The sequence below is a fragment of the Babylonia areolata genome, chromosome 34 (genome assembly GCF_041734735.1).
Source record: "Babylonia areolata isolate BAREFJ2019XMU chromosome 34, ASM4173473v1, whole genome shotgun sequence".
Lineage (NCBI taxonomy): Eukaryota > Metazoa > Mollusca > Gastropoda > Neogastropoda > Buccinidae > Babylonia > Babylonia areolata.
This window is the reverse complement of record NC_134909.1, coordinates 20,119,110-20,145,411: the sequence shown is the minus strand read 5'-3', so window position 1 is coordinate 20,145,411 and position 26,302 is coordinate 20,119,110. Positions and strand designations below refer to the sequence as shown.

The following is a 26,302-nucleotide window of genomic DNA, read 5'->3' as shown; positions in this document are numbered from 1 at the left end:
CCCAACTGCACAATAAAGTCATAATAACCAATCAATCAAGGCAGAAGTTGTTTGTTTCTTTTCTTTTTTTTTTTTTTTTTTCAACCTGCATGAATTGCAATCGCCATTCTGCTCCACTGCCCCCTTCAGCAGACTATTCCATCACGTTCCTGACACGAGAATGGATGTGTGGTGGAATTTTGCAGTGTCTGCTTACTGAATGGTTTGGTGTGGGTTGTTTTTTTTTTGTTCGTTTGTGGGTTGTTTTTTTTTGTTCGTTCGTTTTGTATCGTTTTGTTTTTTTAAATATCACAGCCTGAAACAGTGAAGATTTTACAAATTGGTAAAACAGGCAATTCAAACGTCTGATTACTGAATTTCTGGTACATACTCATTTAACCCTTGCAACTGCTCAAAAGTGAATGCTCTGGATAATTGGGTGGAGAAAGGGCTGGGGAAAAAGCCCAAACATCCACAGGCCTCTGCACATTCCAATTCCTCAAACACTGCATACTTCCTGCACATACAATCTCTATTTAGTATGAACAGACTGGAGAACTGCACTGTGTAAGCCCAGCTGCTTGCTAGGTCATGCTATGACCTAAGGCCACAAAAACAAGTTACTGAAAAAGAAACTTTCTCTACAGAAAAAAAAAAAAAAAGCTAGACCTACTCGACCTACTTTCATGGCAAATTTTTCTCGTTACTGCATCCTTTTCCAAACTGACATGATTTGCTATCTTGTGCATGTCATACCTTACAAAATTTTGTGGGTCAATGATATGGTATAATTATGTGTAATTAAACTACAACTTAAAATGCAAGCTTAGAACTGACTCCACAAAGAAGTTTATCTCTAAAAGTTCTCAAGAATCATCGGTTGATGTAGCCCTTGTTTGCAAAGTGTTTTCTGTCCATGTAACATGAATTCACAGGGCTCCCTCCTGCTTGCTGGTGTAGTGGATTCACACCGTGTGAAACTGTACTGAGTACTTTCATGTTAACACCATCTTTCAGGAAAAAGTTTATTGCTGATGTCTTTGTCAAACGTACAAAGCACAAGTTCTTTATAAGGAATGTTACCCAAACTGTCTTGGTCAAATGTACAATGTTTTCTAAACATGGAAAGCTCCATGGAAAGACACCAAAGAAACGAACCATAAATGAGCCGATTTGTTTTTCATAAAATACCTCTTTCCTCATCCTTAACCACTGTGAAGCACAGGTCACTGAAACAAGTACTTCTCTTTGGATGAAGGCAGCACCAGTCAGTTAAAAATTTTTTTTTTTTTTTTTAGTAATGTGTCCTTCTGGTAAATAGCTGGAGTAGGAAGCAAGTGTCAATGAGCCTGAGTCTCACAAACTGATTTTTACTTCCTTTCCAGGCTTTTGAGTGGTGGCCTGGGAGCTAGTTCTTTGAATATGAGACAATCATAAACGAAGGTCACACAGAAATCTCATTACAAAAAAAATATAAGCCCACTTTTAAAGTAGTGGTGAAGCAAGGATATTTCTAGTATCTGGACTGAACTTTTGTCTCACTGTGCAAAATGTCAGTGATAGAAATGCTTTACAGAATGGTGGGTAAAGCACATTCACAAAATTATTGTAGAGAGCAAATACCAGAAGTCCCCTGACTCCCCATCAAAAATATGCTACATCTGTTGTCCCCCTTGAACATGTCAATGAATGCCATTACTATCCATTAATTTTCAATTCTTTATTCTAAAACATTTGTAGAAAAAAAACAATGAACAATCTCACAGAAACATTAATCAGAATAATATATATATAACACAAAGCACAGTTCTCCAGCCTGCTAATACTGCCTTATGCGAGATTTTTTCCTTCCAGTTTCTAACCCTTGCCAACTTACCCATTTCACATACCTGTTGTTTTCCCACAACTGCAGATTCCAACAGTTGAAAGCATGCACGTTCTTCAAATGAAGCAAGTGGCACGCCAATGGCCTCAGCCTGTAATCAGGACAACATCACTCAGTCAATGTCAGCAGAGCTCTCTGGGAGCAAAGCTCATCATCTCCCAGTCTCTCTCAGTCAGCAGAAGCCCGGCAAGCCATCTTCTCGCAGACAGTCCATCATTCACCACAGCCGCGACCACGCACCGCACCGCAACTTTCCGCCACACGCACGGCATCTCTCTTCACTTTGTGCAAAACATGTCTACTGAACTTTTTTTTTTTTTTTTTTTTTAAACATTAGAAAGAAAAAAGCAAAAAACAAAGCAATGGATTTGGCAAAGTCTGACAGCTGAACACGGAATCTTTTTCAAGTAGTTATCTCGCCATTCATCAGCCGAACACGCACAGCAACTTCGCCACACGCACGGAATCCAATCTTCACTTTGTGCTGAGCACAACTACACAATTTTTAAAGTTGAGGAAGTAGTAGTAAAAAAGATCATGGTCTAGTCTTACTGCTAAAAACTGTAGCCGCTCTTGTCATTCATAGCCAAACACGCACAGCAAATTCTCCAGCATGTACATGGCACCTTTTTTCCACTTCTTACACTTGAAAGGTCACCAATAAAAAATTTCAAAACTGGGGGTCAGAGGTGTTAAAAAGTATGATGGATGTTGTCTGAGCTGAACACTGGAATCTTCCAATCTCGGCATTTGTCAGCTGGACACACAAATCTGCCATCACAAAAGTTCAGCCATCTTCCTTTCCTAATATTGATCACTGCATCAGAAATGAACAGGGTTTTGGGGGTGGTTTGTTTTGTTTTTTTCAATCTGTGGATCAACTTGCCTTTTCACAAAACAGGATATACTTGTCACTATGGACCAAAAAAAACTAAACCCCCTACCCCTACTTATAAGTGTCTCTGATGTTACGCATGCCAGTATTTTTTATCCCTTCTCTGAGTTTTCTTTAAATCTTAACTTCTTTGTGTGGCCAGCAAAGACAGATGAATTTGTAAAGTAGATTCTCTTTGCCCAATCATTATTCCTGTTAAGACTTTATACAAGCAATGAAACTTTTCAAAAAAAAATAATGTGGTACACCATGCACGATTTAAACCCTACAATGCAAGGATAGTACAAATGAATTTTATATGGGACGAATATGCCGATGCATACAAGGCAGCCGAAAGTGCATGTGTGATGTTTCAACCTCAGAGTAATCATTTGTTTCATAACAAAATATGCACATCATGTTATGCACCAAATACAAAGTTTTATTTTATTTGATGCCATGTGTTTGTCAAGAGTGGTGCATCTTTAATATGTAAATCTGGATGACACACAGTTCACAATTTTTAAACCTGTCTTTGTAGTACTGATTATAAAAGTTTTAGCTTAATTCTTTTAATTGTTCACGCAAACAGCGCAAATGGTATGAAAAATTAGTAGCTAACCTATGTGGAAACTATTTGATATCACATCTTGCAATGGATTTGACCACCAAAAATAAAAGATTTTAAAAATCTTGGACAGTTTTTGAAATTTTATAACCTCCCCTTTAAAATAATCTACAATGATAGATCAGTAAGCAATGGTGTCACAGCAGGTTTGGAATCTGACATGCTGCCAACTTCAAATGGAATCCTACGATTCTGTAATTTTAACTATTGTTTTCTTATTTGGACATGGACAACAGTTGTATTTTCAAGTATGATCAGAACTGAAAAGTTATCTAAGACGAACTTCTTTATTTCTGTTCTTAAACAGTGCGACCAGTAACGAAGTGTTCACGCACATCAACTATCAAAGTACAGGACGTCCAATAGCAATGCTGTTATGCCTATCAACCATGATAAGACAAGTAGTGACGTGTCACACGCACGCCAACCACCGTATGACCAGCACTTTCTAGTTATTGCACATCAACTAACAGAGTTAACTGAAGCTTTATCATGAAAAGTTTAGCGACTATATACTGAAACTTCCCATAATCACTGCTCACTTTCAGTCATAAAACAAGGACCCATGGAACAATAGGGACAGGAAGTGGAGTGTTCCTAAGGTTTGCTAACTGCTGCTTCCATGTCTACAAGGGCTAACAAGCCAATGTCCCAACACAAACCCACCACGCCTTGCTCTCACGCACCCCACTGTTGGATCCCTTTTGGAGAACCTTGAGAAATTATCAATATGGAGTTCATCCTTTGCTTTTCCATTTTAGTTTCAGCAAGGTTCATACAGAATTTTCATCTTCATATTTTTTCAAACCTTGCTTTTTCACGAACCGAGTCACCCGTTTTCAACTTGGTACCTTTAAACGCTTTTATGTGCTTTAGTGTGTGTGTGTGTGTGTATGTCAATGTGACAACAAACTTCCAATACCAACAGGGATAGTTCTAGTTCTTGTTGCTTAGTCCAGCCACCCCCATAGGGCTGTATCAGGACTGACCAACAGGGACAGCAACTAGGAGCATTTAGCTGCAAAATCATCATCTAGTTTTCTAGACCATTCCTGAAAAAGTCAACTATACGTGTGCAATTTTGTACACTCTTAATTTTGAGAAACTTTGATATAAGGTCTGGACTTTATTTCCAAGTCCAACTTTCCTGCTCCAGTTGCAAACTTTCCAGAACGGGTAAACTTTGCCTCTTAAGTCTTTAACTTTAAACTGCATGAATAGTCACTTTGATATCTACCAAGTTCAATTCACACTGAAGTTCTTATTTATCAAACTGAGCTGACATTGCAATGGCGAATGAGAAATGATTCACTGCAGTATACTGGTTTCCTCAAACTTATGTGACCAACCCCATGCAGGAAAATTTCAAGTCCAAAGCTCCGACAGTCACTGATTTAGTGCATTATTCCTAAACTTCCAACACCGTTAATTAAGTTTAGCCATGAAAATATCAATGCTTCTGGTGTTGGGATCCCCAATAGTTTAACCGGTTTCCTCCAAAACTATTTCAGATTCATGAACTACTGAAGTGTAATTCATATCAAAAGCTCCAAATGGAAAGACAAACACCTACTGACAAATAATTGAACTGGACAAAACAAGGATTGGAAATTTATTTTGTTCACCTTTCATCCTTTCCTTCCCAAAAATGTTTCATGTGGGATGAATTCAGCAGTAGCACATCTACAAAGCACCACCACAAAGAAAATAGTTTACCTTGAGGTTCAGGGTGACACTTCTTGAAGACTTCAACTGAAAGCCTTTCAGTTGTCCTTTCAACTTACAGCTTTGACTTTTTTTTCTCGTCTTTCTCATTCCACATGCACACAACACACGCAAACACACTCGTCTTCCAAAGAAAATGAAATGCTCAGACACTAATTTCAGAACAGGTTATAAATCAATCCACTCTGGGTGACAATGAAAATGACTGAAAATACAGTTCTTGGACACCGTGAAACACACAAATGAACACCAAAAATACAACAGTGTGCTGCCCATAAACCTACTTCACACTGAAACACTGCATGCTGATACACACACTGCTATCTTTAAGAGGTTATCGATACCCCACAGCAATACACTTAAAACCAAAACATTAAGATCATTCACTGGCAAACCTTGCAACTATCAGCCTATCAATTTCCTACCCGTGTGATTAAGTCACTGCCTCCAATGGACTGTTCTGGGATCCCCATCCAACTCAGATAATGTATACACAAACCTCTTTTTTTTGTTTTCTTTTTTTATATATTTTCTTTTATAAGTTTCCTTCCACTTCAAACTCCATCACATCCTCTAAAACAAACTGGTTCGTAAGCATTTGTCCCCCCCCCCCCCACCCCCACTTGAAGATGCAACCAACTTGAAACACAAACCACATGGCTGAAACATGCACAGAATTACTCTCAACATGAAATTACAATTAATACATTACAAGATCAAAAACAGACAACACAACACGAAATAGTCCACAACATGTGGAAGTGGAGGATGGGGACTCGAGGCCTTAAATGTTTGGATAAAACCGAACACATATCTGGAAGTCAACCAAGGAGAAAAGAGTTTGCACGACCTAAAGTGAAACCCCAGGCATGGGACCCTGTACAATGACAAAGTTATACTTAGCCCGACAGGATCAAAAACTGATCAACAGCCCAGATTCAACATATCTTGGCCCTGGCTGCTTTACTGAAGAGAAAACCTCTTTCCTGGGAACAAGTGGCTTCATTGCAGCCCAATTTTTCAGAAGCAAGACGTCAGTAAATCCATTTGTTAATTTTTTAGCCGATACTTTTCTCTTCAATGAACAGTTCTCCCTCCCTACCCCTCCCTAAGTAATCAAATTTTGTATATCTAAAGGCTGAATGCCAATGCTACCAATGATTGAAATAATGAAATGAGAAAAGCACTTGCAAATTTAAAAAAAAAAGAAAAGAAAAATGAGAAAAAAAAGACTTCTTTTGTCAAGACAAATAAACAGGCTTAACAAAATCTTTTGTCAAGACATGTAAATACCAAAAACAAACCGGTTAGATACAATTCAATGGATGGACTGTAGCCAGATGCTTGAAATGCTATCTCGATCTCTACTTTTCAAGATTAGTGTCTTGACTGAAAAAAAGAAAGAAAAAAAAATAATCTAGTTTTAAAACAAGAGTTTCTCCAGTGTGCACACATGTGCATTCACTCCAACATTTTCACATCTGATATCCCCCCACCCTGCCCTCCTCAGTCTGTTCTGCAGCGACTCCACACAGCAGTCGTTCACACAAAGCATGATGTTCACACTGCATTCGGTCTGCCCACACTGCAATGTCTTCTCCACACACTGCAGTCGTACAGTACATGTACACGCCCTGCATTCGGTCCCAGCACACCGCAGTTTTCCAGGGAGGGGGTCTCGCTCGTCTCTTCCAGCAGCACACGCCTCTCCACAGAGCAGTCTTACAACACTCACCCCACAACGCTTCCCACACCCCTTCCTCAACCACCATCATATACCCTTGCTACTACACATTTAGTTTTTTGGGGGAGGTGGGCAGTTCCAAGGTCTTGAAAGGACAAATTACAATTTTGTCAAGACTTCTTTGAAGATTTTAAACTCCCCCCCCCTGACCCCTCATTGAAGAACTATCATACAAAAAGTCAAAGGTAACCACATGGAAGAATTATAAAAAAAACAAAATTAAAAAAAAAACTACAATCACAATTTTAAAAAAGAAATAAAACAAAAAGGAAAACGCCTCTCTACGATCTCCCGCACGCCCTCCATCCATTGTCGCAACACCCGCTCTCTCCCGCAACTGACATCAAACTCCTCTCCCCCCCCCCCTCTCTTGCTCCCGCATAGTTCTACCCCTCTAGTTCCAGCCCCCACCACGGCCCCCATGAGACCCCCAGCCAGAGTAGGCCCCCGAGGTGGTGGAGTCTGTGCCCCACCAGGAGTTGCCCGTGGTGTTTTGCTGGGCCCCCATGTTACCCCCAAAGGCTGGGGTGTTGCTCATCTGATTACTCTGGTCATTGGACCCCCCCTGCTGGTTGGGCCCCCCCATACCCCACCCTCCTCCAGACAACATGGCCTGAGCAGCTGCCAGCATGGCCGAGTTGATCAGATTCATGCCCAGGTTGCCAGGCATGCCATCCCCATTGCCCTTGCCCTGCATACCCATCAACGCACCTGGACCAGCAGCCCCACCCGCCTTGGGGCCCCCTGACTTGTCAAAGCTCTTGGGAGAGGCGTTGCTGATGTGCACAGACGTGCCCCGCACAATGTGGTCTTCCCCACACAGGGTCTGGGCCACCTCCGCATCAGCAAAGGTCACAAAGGCAAAGGCGCGGAACGGCTTGGGGATGAACACGTCCACCACCTCTCCAAAGCTAGAGAAGTAGGTGCGCAGGTCGTCGGCAGTGATGTCCTCTGTACAGCGACCCACAAACACCTTGCGGTTCATTATCTGGTTGTTTCCTTCCTGCAACAGCAAAAGGTGGTCCCCCTTTCATTACTATCAACACAAGGCAATGTTACTATATATTTTCATTCCTGAAATATAAACATCTACTTTCATCTTTCATTCAGAATCAGTGCCCCATGAAATATGCCCATTTCCTGAACACACTAGATTTCCACATCCCTGTTTTTATTTAAGCGTACACTGGTGTATTTAATCAACCCATCTCAATGCTCAATCCATGCATTTGTATATGTACTTGTACATGTGTCTAACTGCTTTCTTTGCAACAGCCGTTTTCTCTAAAAACCAAAACACCACGATTTACTGCGACATGGTCACCAAACCTGGCATTACTGATACTGTTCCAAGCCTTTCTGGACATCCTCGTTAGAATCATGCCCAACACAGTAACAGCTAAGCTTAGTCACAACATGAAACCATGCTGCACTGAACTTCAAATCCACCAAGAAATCTTTGAGATAAATGTACAATCCTCCCATATCTGCTTGTTCCTACATCATTAAGTACAGGCACATAAATTACTTCATGACCCAACGCTTTCAAACTTTTCATCCTGCAATAAGTTCATCACTTACAGAATATCTTTTATACATATCAGATGTACATCACAATTCATCTCCAGTAATGACACCCATATCCGTTTTCTCATCATTCAGAAAGTAAAGCTAATGTGAACATGCACCAACAGTTTAAGCTAATGAGGTAAGTACCTTTGAGTTGGGGAAAGAAACATCACACCAGCGACCATCGATCATGTGACGCTGCGACATGCACTTGACCTGAGACTCCGGGTTGGAATACCGGATAAATCCAAAGCCCTTGGACTGACCAGTACGTGCATCTCTCTTTACCTGTTGGGACACAAATCACACTTCAAATACCAGAGGAAAAGGTACAAAAATGTAACCTAAAGAAAAATATCTTCATGAACTGATCATGCAAGACTTCCGGAGAAGAAGGGGAAAAAAAAAAAAAAAAAAAAAAAAAAAAAAAAACCCACATAAACAATACATCACATGCAAAAGTCATATGCATTGGGCGTTGCGTTTTACCATTCACCTGCCCCGCATATTTAGCTGTTTGCTTTTGTGGCAAGTAATCAGCCACATCTGCTGGAAAACAAGAAAAATATCTGCCTCTGATAAACTTTTATTTTTATCGCCACAACAGCAATTTCTGAAACAACAATTTCTGAAACCGACAGACTTGCATCTGAAATTCACTCAAAAATAAAAATAATAAAATTAAGGCAATTCCAGCAAAACCAAACATGATGTAAAGCAAACTGGCTGAGGCCTCATTCTGATTCCGGATGCCAGACTAATATGGGGTCAAGGTAGTCCAAAACCAAATAATACCAAGTTAACAGTTAAATGTTGCCACTGACTGCTGGGTATTTCATTACTTTGTAACACTTGGTGACACGAGTCAACGTTGGAATACTCTTTTTTTTTTTCTTTTTTTTTTTTAAATTAGAGTGCAACCAATCAACGAAAATAAAATTTAAAACACTATGGGTAGCCATTTCTGACAATACAGGACAATGTACTGAAAACACTGCAGTCCTAACCTTCACAGAAGTTTGCGCTTCCTGACCCAAGTACTTTCACTGGTTTAACTACTTTTCTTACCTGAACAAGGACGAGATCTCCAAACTGACTGAAGTAGGTCTTGAGGTCATCTTCAGTGCTCTTCCATGGCAGGCCCAGCACAATCAGGTCAGAACACTTGCTTGGGTCTATCATTCTCTTTTTGGCCTGGCTACCAAAGCCATCTTCTCCTTTCCTCTTACTATCTGCTGCCAAACAACACAACAAAAACTAGCACATAGTTTTACTAAGTTTACTAAGTAGCAGAGAGATTATTCTCCACTCCCACTGCACTGATATCAACATGAAGATGGACTTCTGAGAATTAGTTATTTCAGACTCCCACTGCACTGATAAAAAAAAAAAAAAAAAAAAAACTAAGATGGAAAGATAAAACTGGTTCAAAACCACACATGAAACACTGAAAGTACAATAGGGGAAGGACACCAAAGGCAAGAGTACAACTACAAAAATTCTTACAAATTTTCCATAGCACAGCCAAATGTTCTTAAAAATGCATGTACAAGAGTTTGGGGAAGACAACACACACTTTACTGACAGACTATTCAATTCAAATGCAAAATATAATTATTACTAATAAACAAATTGCCACTAGCCTAACTCCACCTAACTACTGAACCTGCCAAGCAGAACTTGCCAAAGTGGGTCATGGGCTTCCCATGTGGCATTATCACTTCATGTCCACTGAACACTAAGGGTTTTTGTAACAAACTACAGGCCTACACATGCTGATATACACAGAAATATGATAATTTATCTGACAAAACTTATGACCACAAACACTAAAGCAGCACTAACTGAACTGGGTCAGTGTCTGGGTAAACTAGAAAATCATCAGAAAGAGTACCACCAACAAAACTAAATGCTATCAGTTGACATCTACTCAGCACTTAAGTGTGGTAATGAAAGAAGACAAATCAATCCGATTTTAAATGAAGAAATCTAGATTGAACTGATCGTATCTTAAACAGTGTGGAGTGAGAAAAAAAAATGCTCTGCGGTTATAATATGGATATGTAACATTTTACCCATTTGACTTGTCATTTACAACTCAAACTGGTTCTAGGATTCAGAAAAATATGTATATCGATTTAGAAAATATAAATCACACCACATGAATCCAACTGTTAATGCTGCAACATTGAAATCTGTAACTTCGCCCGTGTGCAAAATCTGCAGTAAAACTATAATTACAGGTCATCCGTGTGAAAGCTAGCTGCTCTTCGTTAAAATAACAACTTCATCACTTGCCGTTGATAAGAAAATCCTTAAATTAACCACACACAAAAAAGCGCACACCATAAAACACGTAAACAGGGTTTAATAATGATAATAAATCTTGGACGTATCAGCTAAGCCCCACAGCAGTGAAGCAATACAATACGAACACTGGACAATAGGCAATAAAATGAAATAAAACGAACTTCTTACGCACTTTTTGCAAAAACAGCGATGTACTGATGATTTCCCCAAATTCCGTCTGGGGGGTACAGCACTCCTTCAGCCAGACGAATGCCCCGGTATGCACCGGTCTCGGACTTGTACTTCAAACCACATGAACCAGGGAACTGTGCGGACAATGTGGTCAACAAAAGCGTGCCATCTGCTTCACTAGGGATTTCAATTGCCTCTTCGTTAATATCTTCGGCAACCTGTAGAAACTGCGCCATGTTTAACGAATTATAATGTTTCAATGAAGTTATGAAACGTGGAATCTGACAATAAATCGGAGCTACATACAATCCTGCAACGTCCTACAAGATGGCGTCAGAAAAAGGACCCGCTGGGTAGACGCGAGGTCTCTCGAAGATTTGCGATCCATACGCGAAGGACGACTGCACTCCGAAATTAGGTTTACCGTCTCACTCACTTTCTCTGGAGGGGAGATATGCGCACACACAAAAGAAATTACATCAAGGACGCAACTCACACTTGCATTCCAGAGTCAGTTAAATGGAAAACGTGAAAAAATGACAGAACTATACACATATAACATAAATTCCATCTGATATCCCTTCTTGTTTTCCTCTCTTATCTATCTGAGGCTACATCCCCAAAATGTTTCACCCTGCCTTCGTGTGTGTGTGTGTGTGTGTGTGTGTGTGTGTGTGTGTGTGTGTGTGTGTGTGTGTGTGTGTGTGTTGTCGAAATATCAAATTATGATAATGATCTCAAAACACAACACAGAACAATACCGACAATGCAAAGCAATGCAAAACAACAGTTTTAAAAGGTTCAAAATAGCTATGCTTACACGCAATATCATGCCATTCTTAAAAATAAATAAATAAATAAATAATTTAAAGTGCAAACCAAGGTGAACCAGTGCAACAATGTTGTCATACAACAATTCAATGTGATACAAAAGATTGCAGTGCATCGGCATATACCGGCACAACTTGACATATATATCAAATTACGTGCACTTTGATTATCATTTATTAGCATTCCCATCATGTACACGCACGTGATGGTGCGTGCATATATGCGCACATCTAGAATCATGAAACAATCGATGTGAAACCGAAGAATACAAACATACAGAAAGCTATGTCACCTGACGGACGCGGTGTCAGTGTTCGCGCACTGGCACGACAAGCATGCGCACACGAGCACGCGCGCGCGCGCGCACACACACACACACACGCGCGCGCGCGCGCGCGCGCGCGCGCGCGCACGTCTCTGTATGCACACCTTTGTGAGCCGCGCACTGATGTCAGCCGTGCATCTCAGTGTTAGTGAGAAAACACTGTTGCCTGTGTCCAAAAGATACATGAATTTGTGAAAGTCCGCAAAATGATTATCTTTTGATAAAGTCTTCCGTGCCTTATTTGTCTGTATAGTATTTCAACAGTAATGAATACATTTTGAGAGGTGAAAGGTTGGGGTTTTTTTCTTTCAAGAGATGAGCTGTGATTGTATTTATGGTTTGGAACCACTGATTAATCAAAACAGTAAAGCCCAACAGATGGCGCTAAATCCTGGAATTTTGATTGGATAAAACATAGCGTGTGCAGAGCGTTTGGAGGAAAAAAAACCAAAAAACTGCGCGTGAAAAAGAGACGATGTCGTCCCGCAATTCATTTCGTTTACGCTGCATAATCTAATCATACATAACAGCTATACGAAACAGCAACTAGGCATATCACTTCACTTTTCTGTTTATCGATTTTTGCGGGACCGTTTTTTTGGAAACGAACATGATAAAACCGCTGGAAATATCCACGTTCTGGCATGCGCATAACCACACGCCATCTTATTTGTTTTAGGCCTATTTTTCCATTGTTTGTACTTAAATTGATTAGTTTTAAAATAACTTAAATAGACACATACATTTGTTTCCGTGTCATCACGACGAACAGGTTTTTGCAAAGAAGGTTTTATATACATTAAATAACTCAACAATATCGCCAGCCGAAATAGCTCAGTTGGGAGAGCGTTAGACTGAAGATCTAAAGGTCCCTGGTTCAATCCCGGGTTTCGGCACGGAAAATCCGGTGGTTGGCACTCTTATTTTTTCCTCCGTTTTAAAAAAAAAATTATTATGAAGCAGATACAAGTAAAATATGTTGCTGACCTCGAAGTGTCCATTTCATTTCAGGGCTGTTCTAGCACGTGAAGGAAAGCTGTTTAGGTAAAATCTCCTCAAACATCAATGACAGACAGCGTGCACTGCAAACTGAACATTTTTAAAAACGTTTTATTTGGGTTCATTTGGTTTTTGAAGTGGTTTACTAGTTCTTGATAAGTGTTTAAGAAACGTTTTTAAAACGTTTTCGTCAAAACCATAGCAAGGGAAACAAATCTCCCTTGGAAACGTTTCGCATATGTTTTAAAAACTGACGTTTTTAACACGTTCTCGCTTTTTTTCAGTTTTAAGTTGCAGTTTAATTTTTTTTTTCTTCGAACATATGAATCTTTGCGTCCCTTTTTTTTTTTTTTTTTTTTTTTTTTTTTTTAACCTTACAACAGCAACAACACGAAAACAATGCAAAACAATCAACAAACACAGCATTGCAAACTGACAACTGATCAGTCACTGGTCAACCGCTGAGTTGACGAACGGCACACTAGTCATGTTGTACTTCAGTGATTATGTTTATCTCACTCAGTACGGCCAGTCCTCTCTTCTCCTCTTACACAGACCCCTCGGATGTCCTTTTGCTTCCATCGTCAGATTTGTGGTATTCTTTGTCGGCATTCACCTCTTCAGTATAAGAGCCTTCCGCTTGCAATATTTTGATGATGGTAACTGGGGTGAAACGCTGTTAACGTCGTCTCTTTCGCCGTTCGTATGGAGAGAGTTATTCAGCCTGGTTCTTTTTTTGTGTGTTATATGTCACTTCACTGAAACTGATGAATAAATGAAAAGCTGGGGTCCGAATGGTGGGATGGGGTCAGTTGTGCATGATATGGTGAGTTGGACGGAGGACTGAACAGCCTGGCCGGTAGATGACAGGGGAGCCTTCTTCTTCTTCTTCTGCGTTCGTGGGCTTCAACTCCCACGTTCACTTGAATATACGCAAGTGGGCTTTTTACGTGTATGACCGTTTTTACCCCGCCATGTAGGCAGCCATACTCCGCTTTCGGGGGTGTGCATGCTGGGTATGTTCTTGTTTCCATAACCCACCGAACGCTGAAATGGATTACAGGATCTTTAACGTGCGTATTTGATCTTATGCTTGCGTATACACACGAAGGGGGTTCAGGCACTAAGCAGGTCTGCACATATGTTGACCTGGGAGATTGTAAAAATCTCCACCCTTTACCCACCAGGCACTATCACCGTGATTCGAACCCGGGACCCTCAGATCGAAAGTCCAACGCTTTAACCATTTGGCTATGGCGCCCGTCAGCAGGGGAGCCTGAGAATCAAAGGAAATTTGCATTGAAGTGACAGTCCCGCGGTGCATGTCAGTAGCTGATGATGACACGCTATCGTGAAGACTACATAGATACTGTCTACAAGATACAAGATAAGATCACGTGCAAAAATACTCTATACTGAGAAGCCGCAGAGAAATCAGTTGTGACACACTTGCATTCTATGTATCTCAGTCCATCTTTCCTGTAGCCTATGTTTATCGGGCCGTTTTTGACTCACTTGTGTAAACAAAGTGAGTCTATGTTTTAACCCGGTGTTCGGTTGTGTGTGTGTGTGTGTGTGTGTGTGTGTGTGTGTCCGTGGTAAACTTTAACATTGACATTTTCTCTGCAAATACTTTGTCAGTTGACACCAAATTAGGCATAAAAATAGGAGAAATTCAGTTCTTTCCAGTCATCTTGTTTAAAACAATATTACACCTCTGGGATGGGCACAAAAAATTAAAAAATGAAGCCTAATTATATGCAAACTGCATTTACTGTTATATTTATATTTTTTGTATTATCTAAACTTGGCACTTTGATCTGATATTCTGACCCAACAACAAGAGCAGTCATTATTATCATTTTTTGTTCAAACAGGAACTTCTTTTGCTAAGCATGGAAGTTTTATTTATTTTGCAAACGTTTTGGTGCAGATAGTAAAAAAGGGAAATTACTCTGTAATTAATGCAAGGGGCCTTAATTTGCTTTAAACTGATCTTTCTCATCTTAAACATTACATTTTGAAATTATACTCAATACATAAAAACCTTGGATTTTTTTTTTTTTTTTTTTTAAGTGTATCACAAGTGAGTCTTGAAGGCCTTGCCTCTCTTGTTTGTTAATGTTTTATACAAACCCTTGCCACACGATAAGCTGCCACTGGACTGGACTCCGTGATATGGCCTGACTGCTGCGTACAACTGATGCCAACTGTGACAGTTCCGGCAGACCGGCACCCATTCAAGTCTCTTCCTGCAATGAACAGCGAATCACAGTGATCCATCCCCTCACCTCCACCCCTCCTCCCAGTCCCAGCTCCACCCAGCCTCCCCGGGCTTTCTCTTCTTCTTCTTCTTTCCCTTGACTACCGCCTTCATCATTTTGAAGATTCTGTAGACTATAAGGGGGGTTTGCGTGTTTTGTGGTTTCCTGAGGTAGAGGTTTCTGGGCCAGGGGATGGGGGGTGAGGGGGGGGGAGGTAATCAGATTCGGGATTTGAAGCCTTCCAGGGTTGTGCTGAGAGCAGTCTCAGCAGGAAGGCTGTTCCAGTTTGTTATTGTTCTCGCTGACTCGGACATACATTGATAGTTGGTCAGTGGGCCAATCCGGCAAGCTAGCCATAAACGGCAACAGAAACTGCGCACTCCGCTTATCTTCTTCTTCGTTCGTGGGCTGCAACTCCCACTTCAGTTCACTCATCAGTACAATAGTGGGCTTCTGTATCAAGTTATACGTTTATGACCATTTTTACCCCGCCATGTAGGCATCCGGCAATATCCGATTTCGGGGATGTGTGTGCTGGGTGTGTTCTTGTTTCCATAACCCACTGAACGCTGACATGAATTACACCAGCTGATGGTCTTTAACGTGCGTACTATATTTGATCTTGTGCTTGCGAAAACACACGAATGGGGTAAAGTGCAGAGTTGAAGCCATAACGGTCTTGCAAGGCCAGAGTTCAAGGCCATGCCCCATTATTGTTGAAAAATGATTATATGCATAGTTCAAGCAGCCCACTTCAATAACATACTTTCCGATTTTTTTTTTTTTTCTATGTAGTAAATTCCGTGAAAAATACCACAGTTTCAACGTATGGGGTTGTGATCATTTTCGAATCTATTTTTGAGATGATGTAAGCGATATTCATTTTGCTGCGTTCAGAGCACCCTGCAGCCGGTGGGCTGTGTTCAGGGTGGGGGTTGGGGGGGGGGGTGTTCTCTTCATGCAGTCTCTCTTCCGTCCACCCATTAGATCATGCAAATCACAGCCATGGATGAGCAAGTGAATACTTGTTTTTGATGTTTGCTGTTGTACTGAACACCTTTGGTAGTTGCTAATTCGATCGCTGATGATAAATCATGTCTGCTACCTTGATATTTTCTTTCTTATATGTATTACCTACTCAACTTTTTGTTTGCTTGGTTGTATTGATGTTGTTTGATATTTGTTTACTGTTCTTTTTATCTTTTTTCCCTTTTTGTTCAGTTCTCTCTCTCTCTCTCACACACACACATACACTCATGTGGGCGCACATACACACACGCGCGCGTATGTTGATAGTGTCAAACATCAGATATAGATGTTGATAGCGTTAGGTATAGATGCTGACAGTGTCAAGCATCATATATAGATGTTGACAGTGTCAAGCATCAGATATAGATGTTGATAGTGTCACACATCAGATATAGTGTCAAGCTTGAGACTCAGATATTGATAGTGCCAGATATAGATGCTGATGGTGATAAGCATCGACATCAGATATAGTGTCAAGCTTTAGATTCAGATGTTGATAGTGCCAGGCATCAGGTTTAGATGTTGATGGTATCAAGCATCAGATACAGATAGTGTCAAGCACCTGATATAATGTTGATAGTATCAAGGATCAGATACAGATACAGTGTCAAGCACCTGATATAATGTTGATAGTATCAAGGATCAGATACAGATCGAGTGTCAAAACACCTGGTATAGATGTTGATACTGTCCAACGTCAGGTGTTTTCTTTCCCCTGCAATGTACAGCGGTGTGTACTTTGTCACTGCAAACACTGGTGATGTTAATTCTTTGGCTTCATTCTGATGTCAGTCCTATTTCACTCAGTATTAACACAAGGGTGCTGTGGCAGAATCAGCTGAGCATTAGACTTCCGATCCAGTGTTCACCATTGCTCAGAGTTGAAGGCTGTGTTTCAGCATTGCTGGTGTTGCGTCCTTAGTAATAATAATAATAATGGTATCTATATAGCGCTGAATCTTGTGCAGAGACAAATCAAAGCGCTTTAGCGCCAGTCATTCACACACATGCATAACTCTAAAACTTGGGAGAGGTACTTCATTCTGATTTTCATCATTCCATTTGATCATGGAAGGTTGAAACAGCTGAAGGAGGTGATTGGGCCCTGCGTTCAATCCTTTGCCAAGCCCTAGACGCAGTTGATACAAATTCACTGCCCCCTTTTCTATAGCTTGAAAAGGCTGTGGAACCTCTTAGACTTTTCAAATTGACTATGCATTGGGGAAAGGTGCTATATGATGCATGACTCTTCAGAAAGTTTTGTGTTTTTTTTGTGTTTTTTTTTTTTGTCCAAGACAATTAACAACCACCCCCTTTCTCTCGATGCGGTGAGTGCGTTACTACGCATAGTTTCCATGTTCTAATCTAAGAAGAATGATCAGTCTCTCCCACTATTTGCCCTGGTAACAACAATATACATGCATGCGGCACAAGGATGCACAAATTGTGTACAGAAGAGAGAGAAGGAGACATGGAAGGAGAGACAAATAGTCTTGGAAACAAGACATCACACACACATACAGAAAACAAAAGAATCATCCAGTAAAAAAAAAAAAATAAACACCAAAAAACAACAACAACAAAACACGCCAGTGAGGTGAAATCATGAATTTATTTTAAAAAATAACCCAGAGTGGCAAAAAAAACCCAAAAAACAAAAACAAACAAACAAACAAACAAAAAAAAAAACTGGAACATACAACACGACACGAGTCTCAAATACTGGAGTGCACCCTTCTCCAACGAGTAATGACACGCCCATCAAAGCCACACATTGCAAATCCAAACAATCCCAACCCCACAGAAACTGCTGGCCTGCGAACTAAAACTGGTGCTACGGAAGCACACACATCACTGACTGAAGCCATGGCTGATGACTGATTATAGCTGACAATGATCTGCTGGTATGGTCATTTAAAAACAAACACGATCAGCATGAAGGTACACTCTATAAGAACTGATGACATTCGTGAAGGAAAAACTATATATCGTACCATTTAGCTGTTCTGTATTTACACAAAATGTATTTGCATATTACCGTGCAGGAAAAAAAAAAATCTATCTGCCATGCTTGTACTTGCTGTTTCTGAATGTTTATAATAACACACTATGCAGCCTGTTACAAATCTATAATTCAAAGAAACAAAGCTATCAACCCAGTTTAGTGATATGCCGTGCAAAACCTGGACATATTTCAAAATAAAAGTAGAACAAAGAAGCTTTAAAACTACATCCTTTTCCTCTGAACATCACTAAAGTGTAGATCTGGTCCAACTTTACACTGAGAAGCAATGCACAACAAGAAAATACTCTTCCCAAAATCCCAGACACAGTCTGAGTTGTGTTCAATGACAGTCTGAACAGTGTGGCCTTAAATACTCCTGGCACATACGCGGTCTGGGGAGAGAGATGGGCCAGTCTGCCTGATACGAGTGCAGTGCGCTGACCGATCACTTTAGCTCACTCAGCAGGCTGTATGGTCAGAATCATAATCATCAACAACAGAAGTCTCTTCTGAAGACCTCAAACTTGATCTGAAAATGATCGCCTCGAGTTTGGACGCACTGGTTAGCACCAACAACCCACCCCCCTCTGCTTTTTCCTTCATCCAACCTTTCCCCATCCCACCTTTATTGATCTTTAAAATACCATATCTGTAAATCACAAATCTGTAAAGTACAGCTGTCTATCCTTGGTCCAATCAAATATTGTCCCCCCCCCCCCCAACCCCCACCCCCTATCCCCCCGGAACCCCCAATCCTCCAACTGACTCATTTCAAACATGCTGAATCAGAACAATTAAAGGCTGTTAAAATTATACATACACAAATCTAAATCATAAATGACATCCAGATCAAAATCATAACTAAAAACTCTTAAATCAAAACAGTTCTTTTCTTTTTAAATGCACGCATTTTCACCTCTACAACTACACCTCATTTATACTTTTATTGGAAAAAAAAGAAGAAGAAGAAGAAAAAAAAAAGAACAACCACAAAATAAAATGAAAACAAAACAATAATGTGGTGACCTAGCTTCAGTTGAAATGGTCACATGCATAATCGCTTGTTTTCCTGAGTGCACAAGTGACTCCAAACTCGCAGGACAAGTTATTTGGTCTGGAACTGGAAAATGACACTGCATTAATATTCTATTAAAAAAAAAACAAAAAAAAAAACAAAAAACAAAAAAACACCCAAACTTTCTCATGTGTTTACTGACTTCATGGGAGAATGGAGGGGTGTGGGAGTGTGTTTTTGTAGTTTACCATCACACGATCTATTCAAATATTAACCACATAAAAATAAAAAAATTCCAGTGTTATCTCCTAGTGGAAAGAACAACAGGAAAATTTTTCTCATTTCACATAGATATTGAACTTTTAATTACTAACTGAAAGAGAGAGACAGAGACAGAGAAAAATCAGAACACAGCAAGAAAGAGAGCAGGCGAGGCTTTGCCAGTCACCTAGTGTAGAGAAAAGGGTTTTAATTAAAGAAAATTCAAAAGCATCCACCCATTAGCAAGAAATAAAATTAAATCAGTGTCCATCAGTATATTTTACATGTAAATGAATCATTAACATGTGTCTATTGTTTTACTTCCAGTTCCTTTTTATACATTTAAAAAAAATAGAAACACACCACCATGTATGTCAAAGAATTCACAAATGTGACTTCTCACTGAAAAACCTCCACCCCCAAATCTTAAGAAAACAGTCATCAGTGTGGATGTTAACTTTTCACCTGTGTCATGACCTCTGCAAAAGGAAGGGGCATGATAATGTCAAGGTAGATAACCAACCTTCAAAATCTAAAATTTGAATTTAAATTCAACCTTCCTGCAAGTCCTCATTTGTACTGGTGATAATTCCAAAATATTATCCAGCTGTTCATGTGTTCATTTCAAAGATTAAAAAAAAATCATCATAAACTTCTAAACCACTCATCAATAAGGAATACCTAAACAGCTGGTTTATATCAACCTTTCATTAATTCTTCAAAAATCAAAGTATCTCCAACCATCAACTACCACCCAAAGAAAAAGAAATAATGAATAGATAATAATAAAAAATATATATATAAGTGTTAAAACAAGTACACATAAACAAACAAACCAATTATGAAACAGACTTTCAGATCAAGTTTGTACAACATTCCCAACCCCCAAACCCCTCCCCACCACTTATTTACAAACGGCAGCTGAAAATCAATAATGTGTGCATTTAGATACCTGCTCAGTACGTTCAAATCCACACAATAATCATATTCCTCCGGTAATTGTCTACGATATACACTGAGCTTTTCAAACGACCTGCAACTTCTTGGCTGTATGTACCTGAACTCAGACTGACGAGAAATCACGCCAGAAGTTTCAGTTTCAAGCTGATGTCAAAACATGAGTACTGATCCATGTATGCTACACACACCACATATGCTTTTATCTTATCTACAAAAAAATAACTATCAGAGAAGATGCAAAGCTTGTCAATGGCGACTACATATACGGAAAGCTGGCGCAGGTACACATTCACGCTGATGAGCAAAGCCATGTCAAAACCGAAAGCAAAGATCTTGATTCTACTGGTGCTTGGTCGTCCGCTATTCAGTCTAAAGGAATGTGTTGTCTACAGTCTAAAGGAGTGTGTTGTCTAACAGTCACTGGGGAACATGAATAGATTTGACTTTTTACATTCATTGTCACTGGTTTTCCATTTTATTCTATATTTCAAATTAACCACTTCCTCCCTTTAATGAGAGTAATTTTCTTGAACAGGACTTCTATCTATTTCAAATGTTCATTCTGAATTCCGCCCTCCATTTATCTTGTTTTCTCAAAACTCTCAGCTCCATCCATCCCTTCTACCTTTTTATTTTTACTTTTATATGACAACATTCAAATGTGAAAATCAATACTTTAATGAGATGTTGCAATCACAAGTACGTCTCATGAAACAAAATTCCTGCCTTCCTTCTAATGCATCTGCCACGGCTACTGCATTATCAGACATCACCAGTGACAGCAATCATAATCCCTGTCGCAGGGAATGGAATCCCCAATTCATGTGCAATAGGTGAGGAGTTTACAGACTGAATCCCCTGTACGCCCGGAGCTAAGCTGGGGCTTTACTGAAGTTCAGCATGTTTCGTCAATTATCTCTTGTACCAAGACTTTCTGACTGACTTACACAAACTGAGAGAGAGAGAGGGGGTGGGGAGAGGGGGGAGGTAGGGAGTAGAGAAAGAGAGAGAGAGAGAGAGAGAGAGAGAGAGAGAGAGAGAAGACACAGAGGTTTTCAGTGCCATTCAGAGTATTCGTTACTGATATCAGGACTAAAAAAAAAAAAGAAAAAAAAAAAGAAGAAAATACCTTTCTTACCGATGACTCGATCCCCATTCTTCTTCTTTTGAAGTATAATTTATGGATATTATTGAACAACAGACAGACTGCATAGATCACTTAACGCCAAGCAAGAACTGGTTGACCTTCCGCAAGAATCTAAATAAGCAGACTATATATACCTATAGTACCAATGCACACTCCAATACAATTTCTGTAATGCCACCTTTCTTTTTGTTTCATTGCTTTTTAAATAACTCTCCTAACTGAAAAAAAACAACAACAAAAACCCCCATAAATTTCAGTTAAAGGATATGTAATATTTCAGTGGATCTTTTATCTTTATTTACTAACTTTCATGAGCAGCTAAAATGCTTCAAGGAATTTACTGAATTACAAAAATATCGAAAGCAAAATCCAAGTTCAATTTATACAAGTTCTTTTCATTTCTTTTTACGGCACTTCCTTTCCTATCTCAAGACCACACTTTGAACAGTGTTACATCTGAATGGTAACAGCCACAGATATATATCAACACGATACAACAACAGTATAATGCAGAAATACAGCCACGTGACAATAGCACACATCTTTAATCCATGCAAGCCCCGTTCCCCTCCCCAAAAAATGCTTGTCAATAAGTTATCATATATCAGAAGCGCATTACCATACACCTACAAGGAAGCACATGAGGCCGTATGATTTATAAATGACAGCATTGTGCTAACAACAACAAAAAAAAAGAAAAAAAAAAAAAAAAAAAAAAAAAAAAAGATTAAAAACTGACAACACAAAACTCCACAGCTGGTATGTATGTACACTCAGTCCACCCCTTTGCCCCCCCCCCACCCCTCATCATCACTGTACGAGTGACGGACCAACATACAATGAGACAGTCACTGAAAACTGCGCTCGCACAAAAAAACAAAAAACAAGATAAAACAAACACACCAACAAACAAACAAACAAACTGCATAATGCTTTGGAGAATGCATTTCAAAGCCAGAAAACAGAAAGATAACACTATAAGAAGGTTAGAATGAAAACAAAACGAAAAAGAAAACTAACTTTGTGCCCAAGTCCTCAATGATTATCTGTCAAAATTCTTCTTCATTTTGTTCCTGATCCCATAATTACTTGTGGTCTCTTTATAGTTTTTTTTATATTATTATTATGGGGGAGACATGTTCAGGGGAAGAGGAGCAGAACTGATAGATAACATTGGCATGTAACATATACATGGGTGTTAAAATGACTGCCTTAAAAAAAAAAAAAAAAAAAGGAAAGAAGTTCTTTCAAATATCCTTCAAACAAATGATACACACAAGTAGATATATACTCACACACACAATCACAAACAAAACATGCACTCTCAATCTCTTCTTTTCCCAGCTCCTTAACAAATTATACTGCCAATATAGTACAGACATGCACTCTCACCGCAAAATAACATACATAACACGTTCAACATCATGAGGGTAGCCGGGATTCAAACACAAACATATTCAGAACCCTGAAACAACTCTACAATGCAAAACAAGACTATACGAACTGATAAGGGAGTGGAATACCTTTTCTTCGTCTGTGAGTCATGTTCAATACTACTTTATTTTCTTTAATCACTACCAGTTTTGTTGCTGTTGCTGCTGTTTTTAAAATCAGGGTCAGCTCTCTCCCCCTGGGGGTCTCTCACAAATGATGAGCATTCAAACACATGTGATGATACCAGGGTTCCCACAGACATGTGACCAAACAAAATCCGTGCTTTTTCCAGACAAGACTGACCATTTTCCATACCAGACACAAAGCCTAACGGATTTTTTTTTTTTTTTTTTTTTTTTTTTTAATGGCTGCAACACTACTGACAAAAGAGATTGGTGGATATTCTGGTACTGATGTTCAATTTTCACCACATTTGTAGTTTTTTATTTTTTTTATTTTACTTATTTATTTTTGTGTGTGTGTGCATTGTTGTTTTTAAGTATATTAAGCTGTTTGCTGAACGGTACTGGTCAAGGATTTTTATTAAAATTCCAAGACTTTTCCAGACCTTGAAGAGCAAAACATATTTATCTCCAAGTCTTTTCCTGCCCTGGAAATGGTTCTTTCATTTTTCAAGACTTCAGTGTCTCCGTACAAACCCTGATTATCCAACAAATGAACTCATTCAGTCTTTCCATGCCTGCCTGTGTTTCTGAAGTGGAAAGCTTCCCTTGGTAAACCAGAAGATGGAAATGATATGCGACCTGACCTGGGAGGTCAAAACCAAGACAAACAGCAAGTCTGACTATATCAATGCCAACCCTCCCCCCACCCCCACCCACCCCTCCAAAAAAAGGCCCTCAATCTGGTACATTCTTATGATGGCAGCCCTATTATTGCAATGGAACACAATAACTTAAAAAACTGATCTATTATGCTAAGAAATTCCAATCACCACTGTTCAATAACTAGTAAAAATGTCCACCTTCACTGACATGACCCATTACTTACACAACTGGAACAGAACAAGACACGAAACACAATCTCTATAATATCGCAGTTTCAAGACAAAGCTTTTCAATGTCAAAGAAATCAGTCTGAAAGTAAACTCAGACAATAAAACCAACAGCAACAACAAGAACAAAAATCATTTGAATGCTAGATTTTCTTTCCCCCCCCACAAAATTGTATGGAATAAGTATGATGGTATGTATCGCTATGATAAAACAAATAGCGATACTATTGTGAACTGTAACTGCCAGTCTTCATTTAAAAAAACAAAAAACAAAAACAAACTACCATAAAAAAACAAAACAAAAAAAACAAATCTTATTCTAACATAAACTGTGAAAAAAATGAAAAATGAATAAAATCAAAAAAGCTTAAGTACAAAACATGTTTATCTTTGGAATGGTAACTTACGTGTTTAGAATGGGGCTGAGTATGAAAACAATCATTTTAAACCTCTCTTTTGTCTCTCGTCTTCTTTCCACTCGTATCCTCTTCAGTGAAACCACCGCCCTGAGACAACGACAATCAAGACAGTCCACTTCAGTCATGATCCATTACACCACCCTGATACTACAACAACAAAGGCAGTCGATTACAATTATGATCCGTTATGATGGATGAAACAGCCTTATAAAAAGGCTGTCATGGTGAAGTGATTAGAGTTGTGGACTGATGACTGGGAGGACACAGGTTCGATCCCCCTACCGGAGGTTCCTTTGGGGGCCTGTGGCCGGCTCCTACCCAGTGATGAGTGTGATGTGGGCTTGAACAGGAAGACTGGGGTCGCACAGTGGAGGGTCATCCGCTTCACCAATGCCGTCTTTGTGAGTGTCGCTCAAATTTCCCAACACTGCAGGTGCCGAGATATATCATGATGAGTACATCTTTGTCCGGTAGTGCCAAACCTAAATGGACCCCAATAGCATCGTCATCACCCCCTTCATCATCATGGTCAAAATATAGAAAACAAAATGTCCCAAATTTGGGGTAACACAAAGAGAAAAAAAAACGTGTGACTTACAGCTGGCAATACAGTGAGACAGACTGTCCAGATCAACTCTTCTTCTTTCTTCACTCCATCCTCTCCCTTCCTAAATCTGACCCGAATGTGAATGTGGGTTGGCAGAAGAATGGGGTTACAGTTCTTTGGTTAGATTTACCTATCAGACCATTTGTCTGTGTTCCCAAGGTTTAGGAAGTGATTATCAATAACGCAAAGCGTATTCCTAAAAGCATTTTCTGTGGGAGCAAGAGCATTTTAATTGTTTTATCTGATGGAATTGTGATGGTGTTCATAAATATTTGATCAGTACCTGTCATTTGGAGGTAAATGATTTCGACTGCTCTTTATGGTCTTGAAAGTTTCAGTCCTCAGTAGCTCAAGGAGGCGTCACTGCGTTCGGACAAATCCATATACGCTACACCACATCTGCCAAGCAGATGCCTGACCAGCAGTGTAACCCAACGCGCTTAGTCAGGCCTTGAGAAAAAATTTTTTAAAAATAAAAAAGTAAATAAATAAATAATAACAATAATAATAATAATAGATAAATACATAAAAAAAGAACTACTACTAATAATAATAATATGTATAAGGCGCAAAAACTTAATGAAGTCAAGTATAAGCGTACCAAAATAAAAAATAAAAAAATAAAATAAAATAACTAACTAAATAAATAAATGTGACCATCACATATGGTCTTGAAAGCGATTTGTTACCACAGGTCTTTTTTTTTTACCCCTCTCGCATATTCTTTTGCCTTTTTTCAATTTTTTTCTAGTTCATAATGACTTCTTCCCTCTAAGTGTGTGTGTGTGTGTGTGTGTGTGTGTGCGTGCATGCGTGTGCGTGTCTCTGCGTGCGCGTGTCTCTGTGTGTGCCAAATCAAGCCTGTATGATGCTAACTGGTCCAGTCTAAAATTATCTACATTGATGCAACATTCCAGTAACTTTCAAAAAAAAAAAAAAAAATGCTCATTGATACAACATTAAAAAAATCCAAACAAACTGTTATTCAAATATACATTCAATCCAATTAACAGTCCACTGAGCAGGCTATTGATTAAAATGTTAAAAATGTGAATAACAACAAATGATGCATTTCTTGATGAAACATAATTGCACATAAACTGTGG

The 26,302-nt window shown here is 39.4% G+C and overlaps 1 protein-coding gene and 1 non-coding gene across 4 annotated transcripts; one reads left to right on the top strand and one right to left on the bottom strand.

Moving 5' to 3' along the window:
• Positions 1–240: 240 nt before the first annotated feature.
• Positions 241–11,238, bottom strand: LOC143277525 (TAR DNA-binding protein 43-like). 3 transcript variants are annotated; one of them, XM_076582396.1, is made up of 5 exons: positions 10,887–11,235; positions 9,473–9,639; positions 8,552–8,692; positions 7,547–7,838; positions 241–1,955 (listed from the first exon to the last, which is right to left on the bottom strand). In XM_076582396.1, exons 1-5 carry the CDS (start codon positions 11,119–11,121, stop codon positions 1,951–1,953), a joined length of 840 nt encoding a protein of 279 aa, XP_076438511.1. In that variant the 5' UTR covers positions 11,122–11,235; the 3' UTR covers positions 241–1,950. The 3 variants fall into 3 exon arrangements, with proteins under 3 accessions (XP_076438511.1, XP_076438509.1, XP_076438510.1); XM_076582394.1 differs by lacking the exon at positions 241–1,955 and having other exon boundaries at positions 5,244–7,838; positions 10,887–11,238; XM_076582395.1 differs by lacking the exon at positions 241–1,955 and having other exon boundaries at positions 5,244–7,838; positions 9,473–9,636; positions 10,887–11,236.
• A 1,626-nt stretch (positions 11,239–12,864) lies between these two features.
• Trnaf-gaa (transfer RNA phenylalanine (anticodon GAA)) lies at positions 12,865–12,937 on the top strand. The gene has a single exon. It is a non-coding gene; the product is annotated as a tRNA-Phe (tRNA).
• The last annotated feature ends 13,365 nt before the right edge of the window (positions 12,938–26,302 follow it).

Excerpts from the sequence above, each read along its gene's own strand:
- LOC143277525 (XM_076582394.1), bottom strand. The coding sequence starts at position 11,121 with ATGGCGCAGTTTCTACAGGTTGCCGAAGATATTAACGAAGAGGCAATT. Across the intron at positions 9,640-10,886 it reads CATCGCTGTTTTTGCAAAAA|CAGATAGTAAGAGGAAAGGA; the intron begins GTGCGTAAGAAG and ends GTTGTTTGGCAG. Across the intron at positions 8,693-9,472 it reads GAGATCTCGTCCTTGTTCAG|GTAAAGAGAGATGCACGTAC; the intron begins GTAAGAAAAGTA and ends GTGTCCCAACAG.